Source organism: Peromyscus eremicus, chromosome 12, assembly GCF_949786415.1.
Source record: "Peromyscus eremicus chromosome 12, PerEre_H2_v1, whole genome shotgun sequence".
NCBI lineage: Eukaryota > Metazoa > Chordata > Mammalia > Rodentia > Cricetidae > Peromyscus > Peromyscus eremicus.
In genome coordinates, this window is record NC_081428.1 from 59,587,822 (window position 1) to 59,600,734 (window position 12,913).

The 12,913-nt window shown below is 44.4% G+C and overlaps 1 protein-coding gene across 3 annotated transcripts in view; it reads right to left on the reverse strand.

Moving 5' to 3' along the window:
- The window catches only part of LOC131922326 (ropporin-1), a 27,503-nt gene continuing 14,590 nt past the window's right edge, over nucleotides 1-12,913 (reverse strand). For all 3 annotated transcript variants that reach the window (XM_059277102.1, XM_059277099.1, XM_059277101.1), the window contains 4 exons: nucleotides 10,975-11,092; nucleotides 9,277-9,438; nucleotides 2,073-2,248; nucleotides 1-185 (listed from right to left, as the gene is read on the reverse strand). In XM_059277102.1, coding sequence (XP_059133085.1) covers nucleotides 119-185; nucleotides 2,073-2,248; nucleotides 9,277-9,438; nucleotides 10,975-11,092 — 523 coding nt within the window. In that variant the 3' untranslated portion in view covers nucleotides 1-118. The remainder of the gene's footprint in view (nucleotides 186-2,072; nucleotides 2,249-9,276; nucleotides 9,439-10,974; nucleotides 11,093-12,913) is intronic.

The window sequence follows — 12,913 nt, forward strand, 5'->3', positions numbered from 1 at the left end:
TTCCTGGCTAATTGTTTATTAGTTGTGCCAGTTGTAAAAGAAAATTGACTTTGGATGGTGTTCAGCTATGCTGAATGACACCTCTGTATCTTCCTTTAAAACTGCCAGAATTGTGCTCTTATTCCAGCCGAACCCTAGGGTTTTGAGTGAAGTCATTCACCTTGATTAAGCCATCAGGACCAATTCTGTTTGGAAAAAACAGATATCTGGAATTAGTTTTAGCAATCAATTAAAAAAGTATATTATATATATATTTAAATATATATATATCACCCCAAATTAATTTTACTGCTGCTGCCCTCAGGGCTCGTATTCTTTTCTTTTTTAATTAAAAAATGTTATTGTATGTGCACAGTGTATGTATGGAGGTCAGAGGACAACTTTAAGGAGTTGCTTCTATCTACCATTACACGTAATGGTGATTTGAATGAGAATGGCGCCCCCTAGGCTCATATATTTGAGTGGTCCTCAGTTGGTAGAATTGTTTACAAAGGTTTAGAAGGTGTGGCCTTGTTTGAGGAAGTGCATCACTGAGGGTGGGCTTTGCAGCTTCAAAAAGCTCACGCTATTCCCACTGTCTAGATCTTTCTCTGCCTCATGCTTGTGGATCAAATGTAGGCTCTCAGCAACTGCTTGTGGCCGTGCTCTCCCGCCATAATGGTCATGGCTCTATCCCTCTGGAATTGTAAGCAAGACCCCAATAAACTCTTTCTTCTGTAAGTTGCCTTGGTCACGGTATCTCTTCACAGCAATAGGAAAGTCATCAAGACACATGGGCTCCAAGATCAAACTCAGGTCATCAGGCTTGGCCAGCAAGCGCCTTTGCTCCAGAGACATCTTGCTGGCCCTTCTTTCTTTACTCTTGATTGCTTAATCTTCTGCCTCCCTCCCCTTCCTGTCCCCTCTCCCTCTCCTCTTTCTCTTCTGCTTTCTTCTCTGTCTCCCTCTGCCTCCACCTCTTCTTCCTCCTCTGTTGGTCAATTTAAGCTAACCCAGAGGCACCTAGCAGGTTTATTAAGACCCAAGTTCCTGGGCCTCATCCCAGAATTCCTTATCCTATAAATCCATGGTGAGCCTTGGATTCTGCATTTCTAACATGCTCCAGGTGGGTGCTTCTTCTAACTAATCTCAGAAGCCCTCCATGGGTAACTCTCCTGTTCTGTTCCCTCCTTTTCTCAAATCAGTATTTCATGTTCCTCAGAACAGAAAAGTATGCAGATGTTCCTTGACTTATAGTGGGGAGCAAGTCTTTGACTCCCTATTGTAAATGTAAAACATCACGTTGCGGGGCTGAGGAGATGTTTCAGGCGTTAAGAGTGCACATTGCTCTTGTAGAGGACCTGAGTTCACTTTCTAGCACCCATGTTGGTTGGCTCATAACCATTTGTAGCTCCAGCTTCGGGATAGCTGACATCTTTGGCCTCCAAGGGCATGTGTGCTCACACCCACATTACCACAACCTCCCCGTCTTTACATTTAGATATAAAGAAGCTTTTCTTTTTCAAGAAAATATTGTGTCAATAATGTGCTTAATACACCCAGCCTATCTGGGCCATCCCAGCTCAGGCACACAGTAAACTATAAAGTATTGCTTCCCCTAGCAATATAAAAAGGCATGTTGGGCCGGGTGGTGGTGGCGCACACCTTTAATCCCAGCACTCGGGAGGCAGAGCCAGGTGGATCTCTGTGAGTTTGAGGCCAGCCTGGTCTACAGATCGAGATCCAGGACAGGCACCAAAGCTACACAGAGAAACTCTGTCTGCAAAAACAAAAACAAAAAACAAACAAAAACAACAACAACAACAAAAAAGGCAGGTTGGGAGCTGTGACATGGTGCATCTGTCAGTATCAGGGGAGATTACTGTACAGCGATACTGCTAGCCCAGGAAATTATATCAAAGTTCAAAAGAAAATTGAAATTTAGTTTCTACTGAATACAAATTCTTTTATGTCATTATAAAATTAAATAGATGAAGCTACTATATGACAGGGACTGTGAGTGGCAGCCTCACCCCTAGATCCATGCCACACCCCGGTACACTTCTGCTCTCCCTTGCTGACGGTTTACTCACACTTCTTGTTCGATATAGTTGAGCATCCTGCTGACATGGGATGAAGAGATCTCCCCATCCACTTCAGCGATATATGTGTAGAGAAACTGGAAGGTGCTGAAAGGAATCCGGGGTGGTCCTCCATCATGGTCACAGGATAAGACTTCACACACTATCTTGAGAGTTTTGGCAATGGTCTAGACATAAGACAGAAGGAGGAGAAAGTCACTCTTCCAGGCTAGATCTCTGAGATCAGTTTAGACTCAAGAAAGAAAACAAAACCGTTGCTCATGTAAGATGGAGTGAGGCTGGATCCAAGACTCCAGAAAGCTTAACATGTGTCAACCAATTCATTCTAAACATACTGACTACCTTTTTTTTCCTTGGAGGAAATTCAATTTATAAACTGATAAATTAAGATATTGTTAATTTTAATTAGAATAACCTCGACAAAGGGGAACAGACTTTCATCCTATAAAACTGGCACTATCTAGGGCCAGTGAGACGGCTCAGGGAGAGAAAGGGCTGGGCATCAGCCTGATGGCCTGAGTTTGATTCTCAGGACTCACGTGCTGAAAGTGTTCCAGAATTAACATGCCTTCCCGGTGGGAAATCACACCGAGTACATAAAGACTAATAAAGGAGAAATTTTTCATCATAGTGAAGATAGTAGTATCTATCTATCTATCTACCTACCTACCTATATAAATACATATAAAATACTAGATACACACACACACACACACACACACACACACACACACACACACAGATACCTGGGGCAAAGCCATAATAGGGGAGAAAAGTTAAGAGGAGTGTACTGTTTCATAGTGAAGGAGTGCACAGAAGGGAGCCGGGCTTGAACAGAAATCCCCATCAGTTTAGGCAGTTTCACGGTCCCAAGTTACATTTTGAGTAATTAAATACGTTCCAAGGTTTGGTTGTTTGGACGAATGGGGAGACTTACAGTGTAAAATATTATTAGAGTTATCTCAAGCCAGCCCACGCTGCTCTTCCCAGGCAGCTGTTGACCAAGGTTATCCTGCCTGCCTGGCGATTCATGCTTTTCCTGATAAGAGAACCAGAGCACTCCTTTGGCTAAATTCTGTTTTGTGTAACAAAGTGTTTCCTAAGCAAGTTTAGTAGACCCTTTTTAACATCAACATATTATTCCCAGTTTTTCCTAGAAGAGAACCAACTCCTGCAGGCTGGTCTCTGACCCTGTGCACATGCACACATCCATGCATAGTAAGTAAATAAAAAAAAAGAAAATTAGAAATATTTCTTATTGCCTTCCAACCTTATCTTCTAAAGCTTAGAGATATCCATCCATCTATCTATCTATCTATCTATCTATCTATCTATCTATCTATCTATCTACCTATATAAATACATATAAAATACTAGATACACACACACACACACACACACACACACACACACAGATACCTGGGGCAAAGCCATAATAGGGGAGAAAAGTGAAGAGGAGTGTACTGTTTCTAGGGAGATAAGAGTCCTATAAGATATAAACCCATTCTTCATTGAGATCCACTTAAGTAAAATCATCTAATTAATAATAATATATATCTCACTGTCCTGGTTAGTTCTTATTGTCAACTTGGCACAACCTAGAAGTATCTGGAAGAGGGAGCCTCAATAGAAAAATTGCTTTGATCAGATTGGCTTGTGGGCCTGTCTGTCTTTATGACTAATTGATGTAGGAGGGCACAGCCCACTATGGGTGGCACCATCCTTAGGTAGGAGGTCCTGGACTGTATAAGAAAAGCTATTGATATAAGCTAGTGAGTAGTAATCCAGTAAGCAGCATTCTTCCATGGTTCCTGCCTTTACTTCCCTCGATGTGGACATGGAAACATAAGGTGAAATAAATCTTTTCCTCCTCAAATTGTCTTTGGTCAGATATTTACCCCAGTATCAGAAAAGTCACTGTTTTTGCTTACACACACACACACACACACACACACACACACACACACACACACACACACTTTTGCTGGCTTGCTAAAGCTGCCAATGTAAAGATACACCCTCCAGGGCTCAGTCAAGAATTAGTTCTGAGTGGTGAGCTAAGTGCGCTGGGGTGACTGAGCAGCTGCTCTATGTCCTTATGTGACTGGCCAAAGACGTCCCCTGCACTGGCAACTTTCGTGGCTGTTCAGCTCCCATCCCTTTCTGGAATGCAATGATTGTCTAGATGGTGCTTCTTTTCTGTGAGGCTTAAGAGGATGTGAATAAATTTGGCTCATCTTCCTAGAGACAGCTTTACTGAACCGCGGTGATTTTAAAGGTCTTTTGCCCTAAGTAATTACTATTCATTTTGAGTTAATATTTAAATTTTATTTCCATTTAACTAACATTTTATAAAATAGGATCTTCAACATATAATAGTTTAAAAATTATAAGGGATAGATGTCAAGAAACTATTGAGGTTTGTAGTTTTGTAACAGGTCGGTCTGCTGGAGCCCCGGGAAAACACTCATCTAGGAAGCCTCATTCTGGGCATTTGCATTAACCTGGGGTTGGGTCAGATGGCAAGATGTGTGTGTGTGAGGCTGTTGTGGGTGGGGAAGGCCTAAGTGTGAGATGAGGTCAACAAGAGAGTGATTGATTAGGAGTATATTTGCAAGCATGAGTGTGTGTGCTGAGCTGCATAATTCTGCCCACAGTATTTCCTACTTCTCTAAAATAATTCTGTAACCCTACTTCATTATGCTGGCCTCTTTTTGGGGTGCTGCTATAGGAAGAACTGTCTTCCCCTCAAGTTCTTACGTTGAAGTCCTAAGTCCTAGAATCTGAGAATTTAAAGAGTTAATAAGAACTGAATGAAGTGATGCACACCTGTAATCGCAGCACTCAGGAGGCTGAGGCAGGAGGATGGACAGTTCAAGGCCATCTGGAGCTATATAACGACCTCCTGTCAAAAAGCATAAAACCAAACCGAAATGCCACCCACCATAAGTGTTAAAAAGTGAATTAAATTGCAATGGATGATTAGGCCGGGCGGTGGTGGCGCATGCCTTTAATCCCAGCACCCGTGAGGCAGAGGCAGGCGGATCTCTGTGAGTTCGAGGCCAGCCTGGGCTACAGAGTGAGATCCTGGACAGGCACCAAAACTACACAGAGAAACCCTGTCTCGAAAAACCAAAAAACCAACCAAACAAACAAACAAAAAAAGAGATGAGTAGGACGGACCTTAGTTCAGCGTGACTGATGTGTTAGAGTGACACAGGACGAAGAAGTTCCCCATACACCAGCAAAAGAAGCTTCGGATGAAACAACCTGCTCACACATGACCTTGAACTGTCTGGCCTCCAGAACATAAGACAGTACTTTTTGTTGTGTAAACCACCCAGCCTGTGGTAAGTTGTTATCACAGCCCTTGCAAGCAACCAAATGCTTCCCACCTCAACTGTTTATTGATTATTGATACAGGCCTTTAAATTCTATTGTCCTCATCCTTACAAAATATTTTATTTTTAGTTATGTGTCTGTGTGTCTGTGTGTGAGCATGTGCACATGAGTACAAGTGCCTCAAAGTCTAGGCTAGGGTGTTGGTTCACTTGGAGTTGGAGTTACAGGTGGATATGAGAGGCCTCAAGTGGCTGCTGGGAACTGAACTCAGGTCCTCTGGACAAGTACAAAGTGCTCTTAACCACTGAGCCATCTCTCCAGCTCTCTTCATAAGACTATAAAATATTTTAAATAAGTAAAACAATATCATGGCTAAATAATTTCTTGGAGTGGAACTTTTTGAAAATTTAATTTTAATGTAAACAGATCTTCACATTCTCATCTCAGATTCGTGTGTGTGTGTGTGTGTGTGTGTGTGTGTGTGTGTGTGTGTGTGTTGGGGGGAGGGGGAACACTTCATACAGGCAGTCTCTGGCATCATACAAGACTTTGTTTTAAAGTCAGATGTGAACACACTTAGTCCATACATGACCTCTTCCTTTTTATGTGCAGCCATGGTGGAACCTCAGGGGGTGTTATGGCAGCCTGGAGGGAGAAATGCTGGACAGGGAGAGACATAGGTTGCCAGTCGTAGCACGTGGAAGCATGCATGTCAGGTCCAGAGAGCTCCAGGCTGGAGTCACTATCCCTGTTTTCTACTGGAGTAATAGTTCCAGCCATTAGAATCTCACAATGGGAGCAAAACCTGCTCTCCCAGATGGGAAAAGATGGTAGCTTGCTTGCAAAGGAAGGAAAAATTCCTAGTAGACTGGTCTCCAAGGACATATGCCTAGATGGCACGCAAGCCCTCCACTAAAGGGTGACACCTCGACTCTCTCAGTTGGCTCAGGCTTCTGTAATAAAGTATTTTAGACTCAGAGATTTAATACAAATCAGAAATCTGTTGCTCACAGTTTTGAAGGCAAAAAAGTTCAACATCAAGGGCTGACGATGACCTATTCTTCGTAGGTGGTGATTTCTTGCTGTAGTCTCACATGGTGGAAGGGGCAAACAGCCTCTTCCAATCCCCGTTTATAAGACTCTAGGGTCCCTGTTCCTGAGGACTGCACTCTTGTGACCTAAGGCTCCACTCATAATGCCATCTCCTTGGGACTTAAGATCTCAACATACGAGTTCAGATAACTGCCTGGTTATAGCACTGACCAGCCCCACAATTAAGGTCCAACATAATACAAGTGTATGTAGTGGGCACTGGCTACGCCCATGACCTTGGGCTATCTGGTCTGATAGGCAGTGCAGCTTATCTGCCTACTTGACCGCTTAAAACGGAGGAGAAAGGGAGTCAAGATCTCTTGGGTGGTGAAGACCGGATCGTGTGGCGTGAAGCAGTGTGTGATTGGTTCCCAGTTTTCCAAGGACTTTGCAACTGGATTTACCTTATCCTGTATCAGTGAGATCAGTGAGTCTGTTTTCTCCATAAAACCCCTTAATGGATATCTCTCTCTCTCTCTTTCTCCTCTCTCTCTCTCTCTCTCTCTCTCTCTCTCTCTCTCTCTCTCTATATATATATATATATATATATATATATATATATATATATATATATGTAATTACAGATGTAGGCATTGTTCCTGGATCCACAAGCACCTTTGGTACACAGGCTATACTTCCAGGCTGACTTTACCTCTGCGTGTTCTTTGATGGGAGCGATGAAGGGCATGCGGCTGTTTTGGTTGGGGCAGATAAGTGGGACAGAATGACAGCTTGTTAGAGGTGAAAGTGCCTTAGAGAACACTTGATCCAACTTCCTTGTTTTGGAAGAGATGGAGAAAGATACAGCTCACCTCCTGGCTTCCTCCCAGTTTGGGAGGCAGGCACATCAGAGAAAACTTGCCAGGTACTTGGTGTGCAAAACAGGAAGGGAATTGGAATGTGGCTTTCCAAAGTCACCCCCAGGCTACTGTGAGATACGGGGACAAGATGATGATGACTCAGACATCTCACACAGTGGCAAGAGGCTTAGACCAAAGTCAGGGAGCAGATGAGGACAATGTACAGCAAACATTGGGGATGGGGCAGCAGCAGGGACATCTGAGATGGGCCAGTGAGGACCATTATGACGCTTTAATCAAACCAAGAGATGCAAAAGCCAGAGTGACCAGACAGCTGCATTGTAAGTGAAGACCAGAGGGCCTAAAGAGGCCACACCCCTTCACTCCAGATCAGCCCTTTTCTAAAATACTCCCTTGCTACCTTGGAGAAGAGCAAGGAGAGAGGCGAGGGTTACCTGTGGGTGGTTTCATTTGCTGCAACAATGTAAGTGCTAAGATCAAATCTGCTTAGATCCCTGCTCTATCCTTTGAGGGTGAGGTAGATGGAGGTCAGAATTAACAGAGAAAGAGAGTCTCGGAGCATCCTGTTAAGGTGCAGCCTTATGAGACTTTGATAAAATGTGTGCATTTTAAAACAGTTTTCTTTTGTGATTTCTTTCACTCCTTGAGGCTTCCCCTGACAACTGTGAGCTTAGTCCTGGCTGACAGCTCATTTGCCCCGTTACGTTTGCCTCCCCTCCTTGGAGAACAGCCATTTATTCGTTATATAATGTTTCTATGAAAGACAATGGGAAAAAAAAAACCAACCACAAATAGTCCCCTCTTTCCTTCTCTCTGGAGAAACGATTATGATAACGGTTGCAGGGGAAACCCACGGGAAAAGTTGGATTACAATATTCCTGCTAAATTTACCCAGGCACAAAAATGCCAAGTACGTGTTCGGAGCACAGTTGAAAAGAAAGACCAAGATCGTGCTTGGCTGTGCTGAGATTCAAGTTACTGTCTCATCCTTGTTGGCCTGTGAAGAGGCAACGGTTTCCTTATTGACTTCCACATGTATCTCGGGGCTTTAGAAATCAGTAATGACTCACTTTCCAGAAACCATTTCTGATTCATTTTCGTTCATTATCGGTGACTAACAAGAGTGAATCCACCTAGATGATACCTCAGTTTTAAATGCATATAAAAGCTGGTTTCAGCATTTTTTTCTTTCAAAACAGGAAGATGGCTTTTCCAATTTTCAAACTAATTTGGGAAAAGGCCTGAATTGGCATGAACTTCCTCTCTCTGTGATTATGATTCTAGAAATCAAAATCTTCTCTTTTTTTTCCCCCGTTCCTTTAAAAAAATGTTTAAAATACTCTTGCTTTCTCTTTTTCTGAATCTTATGTCCACTGTGTTTACCAACAACTTTCTATAAGGCTGAACACCCCTTTAAGGGCTCTACCAGAATGACTTCTAGGTATCTAGACCCCACAAGTAAACAAGACTTATCATACAGCTTAGAAGTCATGAACACGAAGTGGGCAAAACAGGCTGAAAATTAATCTGAGGGCAGTGGCTGAAAGTCACAAATACCCAAAGCCAAACTTGGCCAGCTCTCTGCAGAGCCTGGTGATAGCTGCCCCCTCCTTCCCCTGCTTCTTGCTTCTGGTCATTGAGCCTGGAAATGACCTAATTCAGAGAGCAGAAGAAGCACTAAAGGCAGTTTTCCTTTTTACCGTTTCTGGAGAGTTGGGAGGGAGCAGATGGATTGTCCTTCCAGGCCCAGAGACAAGTTATGGGACATTTCAAAGTTTATTCCTTGTGTACTGAGAACTGAACCTAGGGCCTCACCCCTATGAGACCAATGTGCTACTACTGAGTCATTCCAACCCTCTGCCTGATGAGACACAACACACACACACACACACACACACACACACACACACACACACACACACACATAAAAGCTAACTTACGACTCCAAGGGAGCTACAAGCAAGAGCTAAAAACTTCAGCCATTCGATCTCCTCCGTGAAGCGACCCACATTCATCACACTGTTAAACAGATCTGTTGGGAGATTCAGCACTTTCCACATCTGGGCCAGCTCGTCGGCATGGATGATCAGTCTGCCACCAACCTGCAGGACAGAGGACACACAAAACACATATGAGGCCGGCAAGCAAGATGTTCGGTGTTCTCCCAGCACCAGGAGGGGGATGGGGAGCTGGAGAGGCCAGAGGATCCTATTTGACAGTCGTCTTTGCGAGGCTGTGATATAGCTTTAATATTTTTAAACTCCAGATGTTGGAATTATGGCAAAGAGATCCATTTATAGTACATTCTGTTTTTTTTTTTTTTTTTTTTTTTTTTTGGTTTTTTGAGACAGGGTTTCTCTGTGTAGCTTTGTGCCTTTCCTGGGACTCACTTGGTAGCCCAGGCTGGCCTCGAACTCACAGAGATCCGCCTGGCTCTGCCTCCCGAGTGCTGGGATTAAAGGCGTGCGCCACCACCGCCCGGCACATTCTGTTTTTTTATGAAGCCTTTATGGTCCCTAGGTTGTCCCTGTAATGCAGATGGGACACCAGAGGCTTGCCTGAGACCTCTAATGAGGGGAATCAAGAATGACATTGTCACCAGGCAATGATGGCACATGCCTTTAATCCTAGTACTCGGGAGGCAGAAGCAGGTGGATCTCTGAGTTTGAGGCCAGCCCTGATCTACAGAGTGAGTTCCTGGACAGCCAGAGCTTCATAGAGAAACCCTGTCTCGAAAAAATCAAAACCCAAAAACCAGAAAAAAAAAAGAGTGACATTTTCTCTCCCAGACTACACAGAGTTCTCTGCACTAAATCTCATGTGTGTCCCTCCTGTCTCTGAAACAGTGATATGTGGTACCCTGTGGCTGACCTATAGGGTTTAGGATGGATGTGTAACACTGTTTGGTCCCGGGAACTTGAGAGCTGCCACGTTCACTCCAGAGAAAACTTGGCAGTTAAAAGGTAGAGGGACAAGGAGGGATGGCTAATGATACAGTGAGGGGGCAGGTGCCCCATTAAGTGTGCCAACACTTTGCTGGGGCCCCTGAGCCCGGTGAACTGCTGAGCCTCTGGAACCCAAGCTCCAGCGAGTCCCCAGTCACCCAAGCCTCCCCTCTCCTGTCCCCTAATGTGGGGCATCATGCTGCTCAACTGTATCCTGGGAACTGGCCAAGCCACGGGTTTTCTCAAGCCAGTCCCTCCTTTTCCCTTCACAGGCTCACTCCTAAGAGAGTGTGTGGGGATCGGCAGGGTTTGCTCTTCAGGCTGGGCTGTGTCTGCACCTGGGTTAGTGGTGAAAGTACACAGCATTCACTTCCTCTCCAGACTGTGGAGGACCTCTCATGGTCTGGATCCATCAGGGAAATGCTGAGGAGCCTGGGGAGTTACACTCTCTAAGAAGGCAACATTCACTCCACTGAGCCCCTGAATATCCTTCCAGATCTGGGGGGAATCTGTGATAACCCCAGGAGACAGCTCATCATTCAACTTCTTCCAAACTGAGGGCTGTTTCTCGGAAGGAAGACCCACTTTCACGCCAGGATTTAGTAACCTTTGGGGTAGTGCTAAAGACCAGCTGCCTGGCGGAAGTGCAGGTGGCCCATTCAGTCTCCAACATCATCCCCGAATGCTCCATACCCGAGAGTGCAGGACCTTCAGCAGCTCAGGGGTCAGCTCAGCCCAGTTGGACAAAGTGACTTGCTCAGACCTCTCTCTTGCTGGAGGAATCTCTCCACGGGACATGGCCCCGAAATATCTGCAAGAAAAGGGATAGGGAATAGAGGAAGGTCCCAGGCTCCAGCGACCGCTGGATGCTTTATTTACTTTTTTTTTCTTTTGAAGGAAGTGAGTGGATTAAAAAAAAAAAAAACAGTATTTTACCATGTTTAGTTCATTTGCATATGGGAAAAGTCTGATTGCGTTATTCCACTTTAAGGAGGGAAGAAAGCCTAGGGAATATAAAGGTTTTCTTTTCTCTAAGAATAATGAGGAACAGCCAACAAAACTTTGGCATGCAGTCACCTGAGGCATATCCAATCAACCCCCCCCCCCAATCCCTTCTTAGTGTTTTATTCACATAGACAGAGAGAGCCTAAGACATTTACAGGCTATCTTATCTGTGTGTGTTTGGTCAGTGGGGAGAAGGTGCTTATATGAAAATAAGGGCAGATAGAATGTTCCAGGAGTGAGTGTTTCTGGCCTGAGGCAGTGAGACCTGCCTGTGTGGGACTTCAGCAAGGGGGAGAAGGGCTGGCAAGGTACATCAAGGAAGGGACGAAACAACTTGATATGGTGCAGATGAAGTAGGCCCCTACTGAAAAAATATTTCAGTTAAATACGCCTGCTGTGTGCCACTGCTCTGTGGGATGGACTTCGTTTAGGGGTGATGGGAAAGACAGGTCAAGTCCTGTTTCAAGGTTGGCATGATGTAGAAATAAGCTGCCTGCCACAGGGAGTGGATGTGAGCAACATGGTGCCAGGGTCTGTCCCCATCAAGTCTTACGATCCCTGAATCACACACTTCTGCCCCTTCCTATTCCCCCATGCTCCACCACTTTCTCCATTAACCAGGTAGTATAAAATACAGAGAGTGTTTTATAAAAGGCCATTTTAGGGTCGATATACACGATGGAGCTAACTGTTGCCCATCTCTGAGACACAAAGCAAGCAGAGCTAAAGAGACATGGATCAAAGCAGTAACTTCTAGTCCCTGGCTGGAGGTCCTCTGCAGAACGGGCTGTAGAAAAATGTTTTGACACTTTTGAGCCTAAACATGAGCACTCCCTGGAGGCAGACCAGTGTTTGGGTGGGAGCCAATGGGATGCCCAGAGTGGGGTTGTGGCGTCTGTAATGGCAGGGATAGCGGTACCACAACACCCCATTATACAGACGTGCCTGGGTGGAGTTACACTTGGCACTCTCCGAACAGCATTGGAGTTGTTAGCGTCATTGGTTAGAGAACATGAAAATGAAGCCACACCCCTGGAGGACTCAGTCCTCTAAATCTTTGAGTTGCATTTGCAAGTGAATGATTCCATGGTTACAGCTGTACAGATTTAGGCTGTCACACACGCCTGCTGCAGGACAAATTGGTATATGCTCTGCTGATGTCAGGGGTATTGGCTTCTACCTTGTTGGGTCTTAGGGAAGGAAATTCCTGCATGTGATGAATTAGATACCGATTTTAACTTGGAGAAACTTGATAGAGTTCCATCTGCTAGGATGCTACAAGTTTGTAAAGCCACAGAAAATGATCCAGTGAGTGCTTTTGATGTCTAAATGTGATGGAGAACGTTCTTAGGTCATGCTTTTTTTTTTTTTTTTCATTGCAGTTGAAGTATAAAACTGATCTTGCACGGATGTCTAAAAAATGTATAGCACACCATATAATATGGAGCAAGCAGGCTACAATGGTAGGGAGTTTTCCTCCATAAATGTCAGGGACAATATCAAGAAATGTCATTTTTCTTAACGATAATGCAGGAGCACAAGAACAATAAAATGGAGTTTTAAGCAATCATGTGGCATAAAACAAAGTCTGTCTGACTGCCAAAAGAAATTAGTCTTCTGACATTAA